We start from the raw sequence: 17,835 nt of genomic DNA on the forward strand, positions 1-17,835 counted from the left end.
CCCCGCCGCAGGCACAATGCTGCCCAGCTCCATCCAGATCTCCGGGGAGCCGCTGTCAGGCGCCGAGGTGCGGGACATCTGCCGCGGCCTGCGCGACAACGCCGTGCGCCTGCTCTCCCTGCGCGGCTGCCGCCTCTGCGACCGCGACTTCGGCCGCATCTGCCGGGCCCTGGCGGGAGCCACGTCCCTGGCGCAGCTCAACCTTAACCTGGGCGTCGTGTCCAGCCCCAGCCGCATCAAGCAGCTGGCGGAGGCGCTGCGGACCAACCGCTCCATCCAGTCCCTCTTGTGAGTGCGCCCCCTCGCAAGGGGGCCCCCGGGCACTGCGCCCCACCACCGCCACCTTCCGTTCCTCCACGCCTGCCTTCTCTCCCCTTCTACACACACCTCATCCCACCCTCATGCCGTGCCGCCACCACATCCGGACTGGCCGCACACGTTGGCCCCACCTGAAATCACATGGGACACCCACCCACTCCAGGCAGTGAGCAGGGTGGCTCCCCGCCTAGCCATTGCACATCATGGGGCCCAGAATGAAATAGGCCCATCAGAAGACACCCCACCCCCCACCCCTGAGTCGACCATCCACACACCCTTCGGAGCCCCTCCCGATTGATTTCTGGATCCCAGGCCCTGCCAGGGAGGAGAAGCGAATTCTGCTTCTACCTGTGTTCATCCCCACAGTGTACAGTTCTTTCCCAAAGCTCTGACTGAGTACTCTCCCTACCCTTGGGGCTCACAGAATGGGGGGTGGGGGATTCCTAAGAGGTACCCCTCCCCCTATTGATAGAGGTGAAGACTGTGATGACCTTTGCCCTCTCACCTCATCCTCCCCCCAGCCTGCATGGGAGCCCCCTGACAGATGCTGGGCTGGCCTTGCTGAACCCAGCGCTGGCCCTCCACCCTGCCCTGGTGGCTCTGGACCTGGGGGACTGCATGCTGGGGGACGAAGCCATCAACCTCATCTGCGGCCTCCTTCCCCCGGACGGGGCCAAGTCTGGTGAGCAGGTCCCTGCTAAGCGCATGGCTTGTGTGCCTTGAAGAGCGACGTGCAGAGGGAAGGGCTCTGGCAGTGTAGACGACAAGGTTTTCAGACCCTCTAGGAAGGGGAAGGACTGGGGGCAAAGCCGAGGGGAGCCTCTGGAACCCAGGCTGGCAGGGGACGAGGGAGTCTGGGGTTCTCCATGGTGCCCGAACGCTGTGGTTCGAGTTGGACAGCCCAGAGACATGGGTGGGAAGGGACCTGAGGAGGGCCTGACCCTCCCCACCCTGGCTTCTTGCGGTCCAGGCTTGAAGGAGCTGACACTGAGTGCCAACCCTGGCATCACCCCGAAAGGCTGGAGCCGCCTCGCCATTGCTGTGGCCCACAGCTCCCAGGTTCGCGTCCTCAACCTGGACTACAACCCCCTGGGTGAGGCTCAACACTCCCCCAAACCACCTCAACTTCCGTCCGAGAACCTGGGCCCACTGGTCGTCATGGTAACCTCCCCTGCAGAGGGAGGGAGGGTGGGCGGGCGAGCTGGAAGGAGAGAGGAGTCTGTGAAAATCCAAATGGCAAACAGCTAGATGGACGATTCAGTCACCAAGCTCCCTTCCTGTCAGCTCTTCTGGGCCTAGGAATGGAGGCCTAGGGGTGGGGTCTGAGATCCAGGCCAGGGCAGTGAGGTAGGGATAGCAGGCTAGCAAGAGCACAGGTGAGTGTGTGCTTTCTCCCCAGGTGACCACGTGGCCGGGATGCTGGCTGTAGCCGTGGCCTCTAGCCGCACCCTGGAGGTCCTGGACTTGGAGGGGACTGGGCTCACCAACCAGTCAGCCCAGGTGAGAAGGCACTGTGACTAGGAACAGGCTAGGAGGCAGGGTGGGTCTGTGGACATAGTTAAGGGTTGGGGTCTGAGGATCTGCCCTAACTGTCCCCACCCCTGCCAATGCTCTTGCCTCCCCCCAGACCCTGCTGGACATGGTGGAGAACTACCCCACAGCTTTGCGGAGCTTGGTGCTGGCCGAGAACAGCATTAGCCCAGAGCTGCAGCGGCAGATCTGTGACCTGCTCTCAGAGGGGGAGGAAGAGGAAGAGGTGGCAGCGGGGGCTGGCGACGACACCCGGGAACGGGAGAGAAGGAGGGGCAGCAGCTCCTGGATGTGCCCCAGTGGTAAGAGCCCAGAGGGTCGGTCCATCAGGGCTGGATGAGGCTTGGGAGGGGGGACCTAGGCCACCTATGGGCAGCCGCCAACGGGGGAACAAGTGACAGCCCGAGCACCACTCTGCTTTCCAGATCCCGGCTCTCAGATGGTGCTGATGACGTCGGGACTGGGGGACAATCTGTTGGCTGAGACTGAGATGTGACCCTCCACTTGGCCCTCATGACATTTGTCTGTGTCCCCAGCGCCTCAGCCCTGGGGCATGGGCCCGCAGGGGCTGATGGGTGCCTCAGGCTCTGGCAGGTCTGGCCTTGGGGTGGGAGGCTCTGGAAGCCGTGACTGGACCACAGCCTTAGCGGCTACCTGAACCCAAGGGAGGCCTCTGGACTTGTTAGCGGCTCCGGCTGCAGCCCGCTGGATCGGAAGAGATTTTATGAATCCACCACCTGGTGTGGCTGTGGTCACTGGGGCCTGGCAGGAGGGAGGATCTGGAGTCACCACAGAGCACCACTAGGGGGCAGTGCCACCCAGCCCCCAGACAGTGCGCTCTGGCATCCCCTCCTAACCCCAGGTTCTGGGGTGACTCAGACAGGATGGAGGTCACAGCTCCAGGGCTGTGAATCCGGGGTGATGCTGTGCCCAGGTGAGCCCCAGACCAGTGAGTCGCTAGCAACAACTAGGAGGGTGGGTGAAGGCCACTCAGACCAAGCAGGAGATACCAGTAAAATAGTTTATTTGATTTTAAAATAGTCTGCAACATGAAATCTCCCCCAAATGGGGAGTAACAGTCTAGAGCCACAGTTGGGGGGAGGCTGGGCCTCACACAGCTTGAGGCCCCTGAACCTTGCCCTCCATTCCCTTCCTGAGGGAGGAGGGCACTGCGAGGCCCACCCTGAGTGGGCCTCCCCTCCCTGGAAGGCCACAGCTCCTGCAGCCTCTGTGGGCTGAGGGTAGCAGACCGCTTACAGAATGCGAGGTGAACGACCCCAACCACGCCCCAGCACCCTCACATCCTCCAGAACAGGAAACAAGCCCTGTGGTCCCACCCTGTTCCCATGTCCTCGGCCCCTGCACCTTTGGAGAATATAGCCGAGAAGAGCAGGGAGGGCCCTGCTCCCAGGCAGCCAAAGAAAGGCCCAGCTGGCACCCTAAACCACCCTGTGGCCCCAGCAGGCAGGAGGGCTAATCCAGCAGGTTGCCCTGCTCCTGGGCCTGGGTCAGGCTGTCCTTTCGGTGCAGGTGGTGAACCCCCATCCTCTTTGGGCTGCGCTGGGGGCGGCTGGCGTTGCCCAGTGGCCAGGTCCTGCCTTCGCTGTGGGCAGTGCCAGGCCCCTCCTCCGTGCCGCCGTCCTGGGGAAGGAGGCGCTGGCGCTCCTCCTCGGGGCTGGCAGGCAGGCTGAGCTGCTCCTCCTCCTCCCCAGGAGAGCCGGACGTGGGTGCCATGGGGAGTAGAAGCCTGCTCTCACCAGGTGAGGGAGACGGTGTTGGGGCCTCCTCATCTCCATCAGGGGGGCTCAGGGCAAAATGGCGCTGAAGCTCCGGGAGCACGTCCTGACCGAAAGCAGTGCGCTGGGCCACGGCGGCAGGCGGTGGGGTGCGGTCCACAAATGCCCGCTGCCAGCTGGCCAGCAGGTCATCCTCAGAGTTGGCAGAGCTGGCAGAGGGGCTGCATCCTGGGGGCGCGGGGCTGGCCTGGTGGTGGGGGGAGGCCTGGGTGGAGGCGGGGCTGCTAGGGCCAGCGCTGAGGCGGGCCCGCTCAATGCCCTCCTCCACCAGGCTCAGGGAGATGGCCTGGCGGGTGGCATAGGTGCAGTTGGGCAGGGGGCTGTTCCGGGGAACCCGCACCTTTTCCTCTGAGAACTCTATGACCTTGCGGCCAGGATACAGCGGGTGCGGTGGGGACGGTGTGGGGTAGGGGCTCAACTTGTCAAAGGTTGGCAGGGGCGGCTCTTCCTCTAGGGAGGCCCCAGCAGTGCCCAGAGAGTGGCATTCTCCGTTGGGCTGTGGGGCAGGGCTGCCAGGGGCCAGGGGACTGGCCGGGTCACTCGAGGCATCCCCGCTCATGTCCACGTGCACGAAGACATCCTCAGCCAAGGGGTGCCCAGCACTGCCCGACTGGGCCGAGTTGAGCAGCAGAGACTCTGGCTTCTCCAACACACGGGCAATGATGGAGGTGGGCACCACGGCCCCTGCGACCAGGCCGGTGGCAGGGCTCGGGCTCGCGGCCTCTTGTCCACTGTGCAGGTGCTTCCGAACCATATCCTGCAGCTCACAGGGCAGCTGGGTACAGGGCAGTAGGGAAGAGCCAGCTCAGAGCAACAATCGTAGCCTTCACACCAATCAGCCACTGCCAGCTCAGGCTGGGCACTATGCTGTCTCCCCTGGGAACAGCACATTGCTGTGTGCCCCGACCTCACGAATGGGGGCTCGGCACAGGTCCAATCCCTGGAAGCTCTTGATGTGCTCGCTCAGCCAGGATGTGAGGCCCCTGTACACTCAAATCTCTCACCTCAGTGGGGGCTTCTGCCCAAACCAGACCTCAGTTTGCAATCGCCTGCCCCTCCCCTCTGCATGTACACCCCTGAACCTTGGGCCCCAGCCTCTGGTGTCTGGAGCTTGTCCCTTTGGTAAGGGGCCGGGTGGGTTATAGCCAACAGCTCTAGCGACCCCCTCCTTCCTGGCGGGGGTCCTGAAGTTGAGTCTGTCCCTCCCCGCCTGCCTGCCTTCGTTCTAAACACCAACAAGCGGTGGCTCAGCCCCCAGGAAGGGCCCCCGACTGCACAAGACACCAATGGAGAGACTTTGGAGGTGAGGGGAGGTAGAAGGAAAGGGGTTTCACGGCAGGGGAGACCAGGGGAAGGGGGCAGAAGCCAACACTGGTTGGAGGAAGCCTCATAAGCTGGGCGTCCCGGGGTTCACCTCTGCAAGCTTGTGGTTCCGGAAGTGGGACTTGTTGCACTTGAGCAGCTGCACGGCCAGGTTGCAGTCGAGCCTGTAGCGCTCCTGCAGAGAGAGCAGGCGGGTGGGCGGGCTCAGAGGCTGGCCCTGCGCGGGGCAGGGAGGCAGGCGTGCCAGGGAGGGCGCAGGGCACGGGATGCGGGGCACAGGCACGTACATTGAGCTCCTCCAGCTTGTTGATGGTGTTCTTGGCGTCTAGCAGCTTGTTGGTCAGCTCCACAATCTCCCAGTCCAGTGTCTTCTTATCCATCTCCGCCTTCTTGATCTAAGGCACAACGTTGGTGGGAAAGGCGGCTCCCACCCCCCTGCTCCCGCCCCATCCCACCTTCTCCCAGGCCCGAGACACAGGAAGCCACAGGTGCTGGGCCAGCCAAGGCAGACAGAGCAGACAGATGACGGAAGGACAGACACAGGAGACCAGGACTCCTTTCCTGCTCTCTTAGCTGACTGGGTGGCTCCCTGAGAAGGACCCACTGCAGCCAGGGTCAGCGGCAGGGCTGTCCACCACAGGGATGCTACAGGGACTCTGGCTGGAACCTCAGAGGCATTTAACTGCAAACCCTGGGCCCGCCATGGTCATGGGCAGCTGCCTCCAGGAGCAGCTGAAGTGAGGAAGAAGATGGCTGGGAGGCAGTTGGGGCCCTCATGAGCTGATCTAGCTGAGAAGGGAAGGGGCTACAGACTCAAAAGGTCGTTTTGTGATCTGATGGGACTGCATCCTCTCCCACCCGCACCCACACCCCCAACTTCCACCCCTTGCCCCAAAAGCCTGGCTTGGGCCTGCTGCCACTACAGCCTAGGGCCGAGTGTGCACTGGGGACAGCAGGACCCCAGCACAGCCTTGCAGCGGTCCCCCGGGGAGAGGCTGGGGCTCCAGCTTCCAGAGCAAGGGTGTGGGAGCCGCCCTTGAGGGGCAGGAGGAAGGAGCCAGGGCCCAGCCATCCCAGGGCAAGGAGGAAATGCAAAGTCAGACGCAACTGCAAAGATCCAGCTGTGGCTAAGGGAGGCCTGAGAGGAGGGCGGCAGCACCGTGGCAGCATGGGGGAGACGAGGAGAGAAAAGAACAGAACAGTGTGAGCCTTCAGACAGTCCCAACGCGCACAGCACACTGCAGCCCCCGCCCCACCCCAGCCCCCATCTCTCCGTCCAGGCTCGGGGTGCACTGGCATTGCCTGGCTAGCCACACTGTCTTGGGGGGCAGGTTACCAGCGTGTGCAGCTTGTCCTCCAGCTCCTGGTTGGTCCGCTGGGAGGCCGTGTAGCTGTTCTGCAGCCTGGAGAGGGAGCAGGGCAGAGGGCTGGGCAAGAGCGGGCGCCTTTAGCCCCGCCCAGCCCTCCTCACTACAGGGTCTTTCTTAGCAAGTCATCCCTCTCAGGGGTGTCAGGGGCTCCCTGGGCCCTTCGGGGAGCTAGCCTTCTGTGAATGGGGGTATGAGGTGTGTGCTGGCCCCTCACTCGCACACCTGCGGAACTTGTCCTTAAACTTATCCAGCTCCTCTCGGCTCTGGCCCAGCTCCAGCTCCAGGCAGTCCTGCCCGATCTCCAGCTCGCGCTCCAGGGCCTCGGTGCGCCTGGTGGCCGCGGACAGGCGCCGGCGCAGCTCCTCATTCTCCTGCTCCAGGAGCCTGGGGGCACCGGGACATAAGGGTCAGCCCCAGCCTCTGGCCAGGCTCAGGAAGGAAGGAGAAAGGGGGACAGGAGGAGAAGCAAAGAAGGGAAGGACTCCCCAAAATCTGGCTTGAGTTTGAGGCAACACAGTTCACAGGTATGGGGGCCTGAGAACACAGCCTGGGCTGGGAGGTGTGGGGAGACTGAGAGGCTGGGAGGGGTCGGACCGACACCCCCTCCCGCACTGGATAGCAATGAGACGGAAATAAGGGGGCCAACTCCAATATCAGCCTCTAGTTACAGCCCGAGCCAGCTGGCCACCAAAGCCCCCCAGCTCCAGTTTCCCTGCTGCACAATCAGGCTTCTCCATTATTAATCTCTCGGAAATCCAGCCCAGCACTGCCCTGCTTTGCAGGGGCCTCACGTGACTGGCAGGGAGGCAGCTGCCCTGTTTGCTCCAGGCCAGGAGCTGGGCCCATCAAAGGGAGTCACTTCCAGGCTTTCTCTGGGAGCCCACAGAACCAAGTCCCGTTCCAGAAGGGACCACCACAACTTCACATCTCTCCCTAGAGCCCACCCCCACCCCCCGGCCTTTGCCTCTACTTTAGGAGAAGCCTAGCTGTATCGGAAGCCTGGCCTAGAGCCGAGCAGACAGAGGTGAGGTGGGCAGGGCAGTCTCAGGGGCAGCGGACACTCACTTCATCCTCTCAGCATCAGTCAGGGGGCCCTGCACAAAAAAATAACAGAAGCTTGAGGTTCAGTTCTGGGCCCCTCACTACCCCTCACCGGTTTGCCCCCTACCCATGAGTCCTGGAAAGAGTCTCACCACAGGGTAGACTGCGGGGCCCTCTAGTGATGGAGGCGGCAACCACTGATGCCCAGACAAGGCTAGACTACCCTCTCCCACAGCCCTGAGAAGAGTCAAGAGCCCCTTCCACCCCAACCCCTGCCTCTTCGCCACCTGAGCTCTAGGCCCTCTCCTAACCACGGCCAGTGGCACAAGGGCCCAGCCACACGCTGGCTCTCTCCAGCACTGCGCGGAGGAGGCTTTCAGCTGCTCACTGGGCTTCTCCCCACACGCTGCCCAGGACCTTGCAGGCCATGTGAGAAGACTCTGAGCTCTGACCAAGGCCCTGCAGCCCCCTGAGGCAGACAAGTCACAATTAGACCCCAAAGAAGCCCCCGAGGCTCAGTGCTGAAGGAGAGCAGACTTCTGGGGAGAAGAGCAGCAGGCTACAGGCAATAGCTGGCCGCCTCCTCACTGCCTCCAAGGGGGCTGCAGATTGCACTGGAAGGCTCCTCTTCTTCAGCTGCAGCCAGCGGTCCAGGCTCCTCAGTCTACACCCCTGCCAGGATGCCCTTGCAGGGAGAGTAAGAGTGTATGGGGTCTTTTCTGCTCAGCTATGACACTCGGCTTTGCCAACCAGTGGGCAGACCCTCCCGAAGGACATCTGCACAGCCCTCGCAGCACTGCTGCGGGGAGGTCCCCAGGCAGGAGGGCAAGTCAGCCAGGCACTAGGCGGGAGCGGGACGGGTCTCTGCTGGCCGGGCTGGAATTCCCATCTCGCTGACCTCCAGCTCGAGCCTCGATCCAGGGCCTTCCAGGCGCAGCTCCCGGTGTTCGGGCGGTGCCTTCCGGTAGGGTTTCTTTGCCGGGGCTGCACTGGTCATTCTGGGAGGGGGGTCCTCAGCCTACTGAGGGAAGCAGGGCAGGAAGTGGGCTCAGAGGGAGGGTGGTAGAAGGAAACCCGAGTCAGACCCACAGCCAGGGCCCCTGCTGGCGTGCCAAGAGAAGCAGACAGAGAGGCTCAGGTCAGGTCCAGGAAAGTGAGTGAGCCTTAGGAGTTGGGGCGGGAGTCCACAGAGCAAGCCACTTCTGCGGCCCTCAGAGGGCAAAATGCCGGTCTCCTCAGCCCTGATCTGGGGGCCTGAGCAGCACCCGCTGCAGAGGGCTGCTGTGAAGAGTGAGTGAGCGAGCTAAGGGAGGGAACCTAAGAACAGCAGGGCCTACCTATTACTTGGGAAATGTCCTACGACATTAGCATCAATAGAAGCCAGCGACTTTGAGGGTCCCCTCAACACAGGCTCCTCGGTGGGGAGCTCAAGAGCTCTCGGCTCAAGGCCACTGAGGCCGTGCCCTCCAGCCCCCAACCAAGAGGGGCCACCTGCCTGCCCCCTCCCCCAGCAGAGCTAAGGGGACGCAGGTCTTGACAGGGGCATACCGTCTGCTTGCCGGCAGCTCCCTCTGTTCCGCTGTCCAGGAGTCAGCCCTTGGCCCTCAGCATCCCACGGCCTCTCCACTTCCTCCAGCCCACAGCTCCTGAAACTAGAGAAGGGCAGAAAGTGGAAACCAGGTGTCAGCCGCCCGCCTGTCAGTGCCCAGGCCAGGCCCCGAGGGAGAGAGCCCCCACAGTGGGGGGCAAGGGAGAGGACAGGCAGCACGGGGCCCTGGCTTTCTGCAGACAGGTACCATGCTGGGCCCAGGTGACAGGCACGGACACAGGTGTGCCCAGGTTCGGGGTCTCTGTTTACCACATGCCCGATATAAAATGGGGCCAGTCCCATCCTGTCTAACCCCACCCCGCACCTGCCCTTCCTCTCACAAGTCTCTCGGGCTGAAAGCAACCGAGAGACGTAAGGAACATGGCTGCAAAGGAGAAGCCCAAGGAACAGCGTGGTGGAGGTCCAGGAAGAGGGGCAGAGGGGTGCTGGGAATGTCTCCACCAGGGCCCAGGGCCCCCCTACTGTGGAGGTGGTGGCAGGTACGCCCTGCCCTCGCCTCAACAGGCGCTGTGAACGTCCCCCGTGCCTGTGCTGCTCACATGAAGGAAGCCCAGGTGAGTGGGGGGCGTCAGAGGGCATCAGCAGGGGGGAGAGCAGAGATGGGGGGGCAGGAGATGCCACCGTACAGAAGACTACCCAGCAGCTGGAGAGAACGAGCCTCCCTGTAGCAGGCACCCTGAATTGGACCCCTCGCCTCCCAGGTGTGAGGAAGCACGTTCCTATGGCTAAAGGCACCACTGCTTTGGGGCAGAGACTAGGGATTCTGTCTAGTGCAAAGGGTGGCCCCTCACAACGAAGGGTGAGGGGGAAGACCCTGGGGAGGCCTCATGCCGCCGGGCGACTTGAGACACCTGGGTTACAGCCTTGGCACCACTGACACCCTGTGTGGCCCTGGGCAAGTCCCTTCCCAGGTGGACAGGCTAGGCCCTGGTCTACACTGAGGCACCCCCAGCCCCCATCAGTAATGAGCGGGGCCGCAGCACGGGGGCAGCAGCCACCACAGCGCTCAGGGGTGGCAGTCACCTTAGGTGGCCTGGCATACAGAAAATCATGGGGCTGAGGGAAGCCTTTTTGGCTGCAGCATGTGTCCCCGCTGTCCAGACATGCCCTGGCCGTGACTCCTGTCACATTCCAACAGGGCCTGGGGCAGGGGGTGAGGTGGGAGAGGGGCGTGTGGTAAGGGGGCAGGAGTGGCTGCCTGTGTCTGTCTGGAGGTAGGCGCCCGGTGCCTGTCTTGGGGTTCTGGGGGAGTTGGGCGGGGCAGTACAGGCACGAGCCGCCAACCTCCGCCCCTTTGATGGTGAGACAGACGTGTCCCCACAGGGCACAAGCAGCATGCCGTGTTGGCTGACTCCCTGTGCAGGAATCTGGGCGGGCCTGGAGGACAGCACATTCCTGGGGCACTGGGGAGCAAACAAGTCCGCCCCCCTCCCTCCCGCTCCTGGTGCCCCAGGGCAGGGGCTCCTCCAATAGCTGTAGGCTGGGTGCCCGGTTCTCTCTCTCTCTCTCTCTCTCTCTCTCTCTCACACACACACACACACACACACACACACACACAAACACACACACACACGGACATGTCCGAGCTGGAACAGGGTGGGGGGTGGGGGCACGGACAGAATAAGGGGAGGCCCCACCAGCTGGCCTCTGCCTTTTCCCCTCCACAAGCAGCACCTTCCCCAGGAGCTCCAGGCCCCTCCCCCCGCCCGGATGTCCCTGTCCCTCTCAATGCCCACACTGTCCTTGAGGTCCAGAACTCCCTACCGGGCGGTGGGCACAGAAGGAGGGCCCAGGGCATACTCGGGCCTCTGGCAGTTCTGTCAGGAGCACGGTCGTACTCCGCGTCACACAGCCCTGGCTCTAGCTGCCACCTGTCCTACAGCCCCGAGCCCTGCAGCCCGACCGTCCCGGTCAGAGCGCCGGGTGCCGGCAGCAGGGACACCAGGAAGCATGCTGGGAGTGGGGCATCCTCTTCAACCAGAGCCTGCTCAGCTAAATCAGAGGCAGGCAAGGCCCGCTACAGAACCTGCAGGGTCCTCAGCACAAGGCCAGCATGGGGCGCATGCTGTGTCCACAAAGAAGTTCGGAGTTGAGATTCTCGTGCCCCACCCCCGGGCCCCATGAGCCCAGCCCTGACTGAGCAGGAGCCCAGTGGGTTGGGCAGCTGCTGCCCGGGGCTGCAGCATGGCAGCCAAGGAAGCCAAGGAGCTGAAAGCTGGGGGGCAGCCTTTCCACGAGGACCCCACCATCGGGGCCCACCTCTCCGGCCTGGCTCCCTCCATCCAGAGCAGTGGGAGCTCGTGATGGCAGTCTCCAGGAAGAGGCTCTTCCAGAGGGAGCGCTGGACACTGACCTGGGAGGCTGGACTCACACGGCTCTCCTGACACCCTGGGCCACCTCGTGGGGTGTGGGCTATAAGCACAGGGTGCCCTGGAGAAAGGCTGGAGGAGCCCCTGCACCAAGGCCAGCAGTTTGAACCCCCTCCCCAGGGCTCCCTGGGCCGTCCTGCAGACTGTGTAGGACGAAGGGGAACCCTGCTCACCCACCCCTTCCTTTCCTCACCACCGGCTCAGAGACACTGCCCTGGATCTGCTGGGGCGGAGGGGGAGGGGGCTTCCTAATTGCCGTGTTGCAATCTGCTAGTCAGTACAGGCCGCCTGTTGCCGCCTGCCCCGTATGAAATACCTTCTCCCTGGTTACAGCCCCATGGGGCACGATTAGCTGTCTCCCCAAAACAAAGTCGACTTTCATTAGATATGGGAGTACGCACACTCGGTGAATCTGTACCTCGGACCCACTGGACAGCTGGGCCGAGGGCTGACACACACAGACGGACAGCGAAATCCACCCCCGATACTGGCCGAGCAGCATCCTGCAACCCCAGGATAGCCTGCCATGTATCGCCCTTGAACCAGAGATAGGGCTCGGCCTTGCTCTCAGGGTGGGGGTGGGGGGAGAAGCCCGGAGCTTCCACTGTGCTCAGAGACTGCTGCTGTGAGAGAAAGCTCTACTGAGGGATTCTTCCCATTGCCCTCCCTGCAGCCCCCACTGGAGGCAAGAGGTTCAAGGCCAAGGACCAAGGACTCCCTCATGCCCCAGCCCACCACCCCTCCCTTCTGTGGCGCTGACCTGCCCAACGCCCAGGGCAAAGTCAGCGGTGCCTGCCGGGGAGGGAGGGCCCCAGGGCTGCCACAGCGGGTTCACGAGAAGCCGCAGGAGGGTGTAAGGTGCACAGGTCACCACCTGCTTGTTCCCGGGCCCACATTCTCCAGCGGCTGGGCCCCCGCCGCCTCGACACTGGTGTAGGAAAGAGAAGCAGGATCCAATCCAGAACAGACGTGGTTCCCTGGCTTTCCAAGTCCAGCCAGGCCCACTGGGCACCAACGCCTGCTTTCCACATTCTGCACTGCCACCTCATGCTACCACTCGATGGACCCCGTCCTGCTGCCCAGCCTCCTCCACGTCCCACATCACCAACCACTGCTCTAGGCTCGGCCACTTCTGAGCTAACTAACCTGCCTTTCAGCTCGCAGGGTCAGTGAACCACATAAGCAGGAGCCTTGCGGGAACCAATGAACAATGAACCTTCCCCAGTCGGAAAGGCCCACCCTTGACCACAGACATGATTCCAACTCTTCCCAAGGCATCTAGCCGGAGTCAGTCATGGCTGCTTCTTTGCAGACGCTGCCTCGTCCCTCAGAGCCCAGCAGGACAGAGTCAGAATAAAAGTACAGAAGCCCTTCTGAAGGCTCCAAAATGTGGTTGTCCGATCATCCAGGGAGGAGGCCTCCCCACAGGGAACTGTCCTTGAATGTGGGGGTCTCTGGTTTTGCCCGCCTGGGGCACAGGCGACCCTCCCACCACACTACAACATCCTGGAGCTCCCAGAGCCTCCAAAATCCAGGCTCTGCCTTCAAGCAAGGGCCAGAACACAAAACTGGCTCTGCTGAGAGCCTGGCCTGCCCTGTGATGGCCCACCCAACGGAGGTCCTGGGGATTGTCTGGGAGAACCACCCCCATCATTACAATGGCCCCCACATCCACCTTGACTGCCAGAGAATAGAGTAGCCCCTGCACCCTGAACCCAAATTACCAAAGTCTTGCCTCCAGTGTCCCGAGGGGGCCCCCTCTTACTTGCCACTAGCCCCCAGTTTCCGGCCAGCAGCTGTTCCTTAGACACATGAGCCAAGCCTTCAGCAATCTCAGGCGCGTGGCAGGCAGGCAGCCTGCGGATCAAGGGGCGGAGCCTGGGCCCACAAGGCTGGAAGGTGCCAGCTGTGCCTGGACCAGCTCTGCTGCCCTGCACGCCAAGTGAGTGAGCGAGTGAGTGGCACAGCCGGGCAGGAGACACAGTGCCCAAGTGATCCTGAGCGTTGATAATGCCTGATGGCGCCCTTAAATCCGCACAGGGCAAAGCCCTCAAGTTTGCCCACTGGCCAATGGTTCAAAAAAACATGTGACAAGGACAAAGCCCTCCAGTAAGGCAGGCACCAAAAACCCCCAACAGAGCACTGGACCTTAGACTCGGGCTGGCTCAAAGGACAGAAGGAAGGGCTGATCCCCAAGAACCGGGCTCACCCCCAACTCTTCCACGTTCCTGATCAGAGACAAGCCACACAAACCAGCCCGCTGACCCCTACTCAAAGTCCCCAGGACCCCCTGCAGCACCCCCATGCTAACAGCCCACGGAGGCCAGAATCGCTCAGGGCTTTCAGCGTGGCCTCCAGAGACAGGCTTCCCTGTGCTCTCTAGATCCCTGCTCCTTCCCAAGTCAGAGAGAGAAGGGGTTCACAGCAGGGGCACCCCTGTGCAGGCGACACTCACCGGTCTCCTACTCTGAGGTCAGGGCCTCTGGGCCCATCAATGGGGTAGTTCAAAGCCAGAGCCTGCCCCCTCTCTGGCTGAGGTGTCCCTCCCAGCTCTTCTTGGCTAAAGTCCACCCGAACCTCCAGACATGGAAGGGGGTGGAGGACCAAACCCCGCCCACTCCACCTCCCTGAGCAAGGGTCACCAATAGGAGGGGCCTCTCGGTGGGTACCTGGTTCTGGGCTGTGGCTCTCATCCTATGGGGGCTTCCCTCTCTCTCCGTGAAACTCCCCACAGTCAAGTCACAGTTTCCAGCACCCTCTCCCATGCCGACCGAGAACTTTGCACAATTGCCGTCCTGGGTGTGATCAGTGCAGACCCTCCCCAGCCTTCCCCGCCCCACGCCTGTCTCAGCTGTCCCAGCGGCACGAGTGGCAGTGGCAGCCCAGTGTTGGGGCACTCTCACAGCCCTCGGTGCTAACGGGCACAGACAGTGAACAGAGACCTCTGCCAATGCTGGGCACACTGCAGGGAGAGGGCGAGAGAGGGACTCCAGCAGCAGGCTGCCAGGTGGGCAGGAAGGAGGACATGCGGAGAGTGGGCGAGGGGCACTTCCTCACCCTGGAAGAACCCAGTGGGCAGGAGGGACACGAGGGCAGAGGAACCAGCAGGATGCCAGCTAAAGAGAATGTGACCAAGCGTGGGGGAGTGGGGAGAGGAGGGGTGCAGGCAGAAGCACGGTGGGAGGCACCCTCAGCACAGGTTAGCTGGCCGGGGTCAGACTCACAGGGTTAGTGTCTTCTCCCCAGCCAGCCAGCTCTCCCGGGGAGCACGGTTATCCACACTCATGGCAGCCACCCTCCGGGCACTCCATAGAAACAGACAGCCACGTCTGGGAGCTGCAGAGAGAGAGCAGAAGGGACGCCAGGCTGTGGGGAGCCCCCGAGTCCCCATGGTTGGCCCTCATGGGAACAGCTGACTTCTCACCAGGCCTTCGGGGGGCTTCTCCTCAACGGGAAACAGTACTGTACTCACCCTGCCATCCAGAGGGCCCGGCCACTGACCTCAGGTCCTCAGGCTCTGGTTAGCCAACCAAAAGGACAGAAGGGGGCTACTGCTGGGGAGGAGGGCGGGGGGCAGCTCCCTGCCCACTGCTGCCAGGCTGAACCACGGCCCCGGGAAGGCCAGTCAGGAACACAGAGAGCCAGGCTGTGAGAACAAAGCCACCCACAGCTGCAGCTGCCACCCATCCCCGGCCGGTGCCAGCACAGTCCACCCCACCACCGCCCATGGGCGCCGAGAGCGGGGAGGGAGGGGACCAGCCCAGGGATCCGAGGCTGCCAACAAGAGCTGCAGCGGAGCCCACAGGACAATGGGGGCAGTGTGGGACCCAGATCGGAGCCAGGCCAGTCTGGCAAAGGCAAGGGGTGACACACGGCCACCTCACAGGGTCTGAGAGAGCCAGAGGCACCCCCGGGAGCCACAGAGCTGCCCGGACTCCAAGAGGAATGGTTGCACACACTCAGCACGAGCAGTGCCCAGGAAGGCCGACCCGGCCCTCACAGGAAGTCCAGGGGATGGCCGACACACTCTTTCCCAAAGCCTCTGGAGCCACCCTGGCCACAGCACACCCTGGCTTAGGGGCTCCCGGCGAATGAGAGCCCCCAGGATGCGGGCCAGGTGTCCACACGCCAAGGAAGCTACAGAAGCACAGCCTCTGGGATCACAGGACGGCGGGACGGTGGCCTCCCATGGGCCTGGCCCTTCTCCCAGGTGCAGGTCACGAAGAAGGCAATCAGGACTTCCCGACAGTTACTCCCTGGCTCTCCTCCAGGCTCCCACAGCAGCCCTGAGTCTCAACAGGCCGAGGCCTGGCCATGGAGAGAGGAGGCCGTCATCCAGAAGACAAAGAAGGCCACTCTTCTCCTGGGGCCAGACCTCTTCCCTACACTGAAAAGGCCGTGCAGCCCTTGGCAGGTGCCTTCAGAGCCCCATCCCCAGACCCTGTGGACACAGAGCCGGTGCTGGCTGGCTTTCAAAGGTGGAACGGCAAGTGATCTGGTCCAGAAACCAGGCACGCGTTCTGCACTGAAACGGGAGCTGCCAGACCAGACACGTTTTCTGTGAACGAGGGGTGGAGGGCAGACTCTCAGGTGAAAGGCCACCCTGGTGCTCACCCTGTTTGTCTCGTCCCGATTCCCACAAGGGCACTCCATGTTGGCCAGTCTCATCTCAGAACACAAAACCACCCCCACAGAGGGAAGCAGGGTGCCTGCTGTTGCAAGAGCTTCTAGTCCAGTCTGCAGCCCTCCCAGGGAGCCAGCCAGGGCGAAAGCCCCCAAGCCTGGGAGGAAGGCTCTGGGCAGACCCCTCTCAGACTGCAGCGAGCACGCGTCTACCGCTGGGCAGCTTACCAAGGGAACAGAGAGAGCAGTGCGCTGAAGGGCAGCAGGTCTTAGGATTGAGCTGTGGGTTTTTAAGACAGTGCATGCTGAGGCATAACCAGGAACAACCCTGACTAGAAGATACACAAAACAGTTAGCAGGAGGAGCTCCCAGTCTTGGGGCTGAGCTGGGTGAGGGCAGAAACAACTGCAGGGCTGGTGTTTTACAAAAAGGAAGCTTGGGGGGAGCGGGGAGGGAGGGGAAAAAATGAGCAGCTGATACCAGGGGCTTGTGAAAAGCAGATGTTTTGAGAATGATGAGGGCAATGAATGTACAAGTGTGCTTTACACAACTGATGTTATGTATGGATTGTGATAAGAATTGTATGAGCCCCTAATAAAATAAAATTTTTTAACAAGCCTCCACCTGCATCCTGGGCTTTGCCGCCCCCGTGCCCTTTCCCATGGTCCTCACAATCTGGTGGGCAGTACTACCATGCTGTCGAGAAGACAAGTCTTGCCCAGACTACGGGCAAACGTAGGGCAGCATCCCAGTCTCCTGTCTCCAATTCCAACGCCAATCAAGAAGAGTAATCTTCCCCCAGGGAGCCACGGGAAGCCTGCCTGAGATAAAGACCTTTAACTGGAGGCCTCCAATACGGGAATTCCCTACACAGCTTAGCTGGGAAGGGGCAGAGAGGCCACTCGTCGCTCAGTACCCCAAACCGCAACGCCCAGGGTTCTAGCCCACAGGCCTAGAGGAAGTCTGGCATTTCCAGCCTTGGTGGACTTCCCTGGAGGCAGTCCCTCCCTTTAGGGGGTGGGGACAGTCCCCAGGCACCTAGCACTCTGAGCTGAAACGAGTTGAAGGGTTCTAAATGCTACTGCAGCAGACAGCACCTACACCCAAACACTCACAGCCATCGAGTGGATTCCAACAGCCAGAGATCTGATGAGGCAAAGCAGAACTGCTCCTTCTGGTTTCCGGGGTTCCAAATCTTTCCCCTCCTACTCCGGCACCCCTGGAGCCTTCCGAACCACCACCATCTGGCTCCGCTGACCCGCAACCCCTCTCAAGTCTGTGTCACATAGCAAGCAGTTTGTCACGCTGGCCGGCCAAGAGGTGCCTAGGGAAGAAAAGGCAGGGTCCCCAGCCAAGGGAGACTGCTTCACCTCACTGAATAGCTACTGGGCTCCCCCCTTGGGATTCGCCTGAGCACTAGCCACGCTGTAGTAAACCCTGGCTGTGAGCACAGAACCCCCTAGATGAGGGGAGGGAACCCACAAAATAATACAGCCAGAAAAGCAAGCAGTCACCCCAAACGTAGAAGAGTGCTTAATCAGTAGCGGAGAGGGTGCCGGCAGCCAAAGACTTTTTAGGAGAGGCTAACCGAGCAGGAGACATTTCCCACAGGGTGCTTTGCCTCCTCTTAGGGAGGAGCCGGGGGTGGGGTGGGGTGGGGGTATCATGTGTTGGGCTGCAAGCAGTTCAGAACCTCAACTGTTCTGCGGGAGAAAAGACCGGGCATTCTACACCCATAGAGAGTTACCGTCCTGGACACCCATGAGGGCAGCTCTACTGTCCGACAGGGTCGCTCTGAGTCAGAACTGACTGAGGGCAGTGACTGAGAGCTAGCTTAGGGAGCCCTGGTGGGGGGG

The 17,835-nt window shown here is 62.1% G+C and overlaps 2 protein-coding genes across 11 annotated transcripts in view; one reads left to right on the forward strand and one right to left on the reverse strand.

Moving 5' to 3' along the window:
• The first annotated feature begins 16 nt into the window (after positions 1–16).
• Positions 17–2,582, forward strand: LRRC73 (leucine rich repeat containing 73). Its single transcript, XM_004710786.2, has 6 exons — positions 17–288; positions 840–1,000; positions 1,289–1,411; positions 1,718–1,818; positions 1,946–2,150; positions 2,274–2,582. Exons 1-6 carry the CDS (start codon positions 17–19, stop codon positions 2,342–2,344), a joined length of 933 nt encoding a protein of 310 aa, XP_004710843.1. The 3' UTR covers positions 2,345–2,582.
• A 273-nt stretch (positions 2,583–2,855) lies between these two features.
• Positions 2,856–17,835, reverse strand: part of TJAP1 (tight junction associated protein 1) — a 23,311-nt gene continuing 8,331 nt past the window's right edge. For 3 of the 10 annotated variants that reach the window (XM_045294805.1, XM_045294804.1, XM_045294806.1), the window contains 10 exons: positions 14,581–14,692; positions 8,927–9,030; positions 8,277–8,399; positions 7,403–7,431; positions 6,560–6,721; positions 6,304–6,370; positions 6,076–6,105; positions 5,255–5,362; positions 5,059–5,142; positions 2,856–4,419 (listed from right to left, as the gene is read on the reverse strand). In XM_045294805.1, the coding sequence (XP_045150740.1) occupies positions 3,322–4,419; positions 5,059–5,142; positions 5,255–5,362; positions 6,076–6,105; positions 6,304–6,370; positions 6,560–6,721; positions 7,403–7,431; positions 8,277–8,375 (1,677 nt within the window). In that variant the 5' untranslated portion in view covers positions 8,376–8,399; positions 8,927–9,030; positions 14,581–14,692 and the 3' untranslated portion in view covers positions 2,856–3,321. Of the gene's footprint in view, positions 4,420–5,058; positions 5,143–5,254; positions 5,363–6,075; positions 6,106–6,303; positions 6,371–6,559; positions 6,722–7,402; positions 7,432–8,276; positions 8,400–8,926; positions 9,031–14,580; positions 14,693–14,828; positions 16,493–17,094; positions 17,304–17,835 lie in introns of those variants that run through there. The other 7 variants (XM_045294808.1, XM_045294807.1, XM_004710784.2 and 4 more) reach the window with 5 other exon arrangements.

This window comes from Echinops telfairi, unplaced genomic scaffold (genome assembly GCF_000313985.2).
Source record: "Echinops telfairi isolate 266 unplaced genomic scaffold, ASM31398v2 ScPeMD7_3533;HRSCAF=4204_1, whole genome shotgun sequence".
Classification (NCBI taxonomy): Eukaryota; Metazoa; Chordata; class Mammalia; order Afrosoricida; family Tenrecidae; genus Echinops; species Echinops telfairi.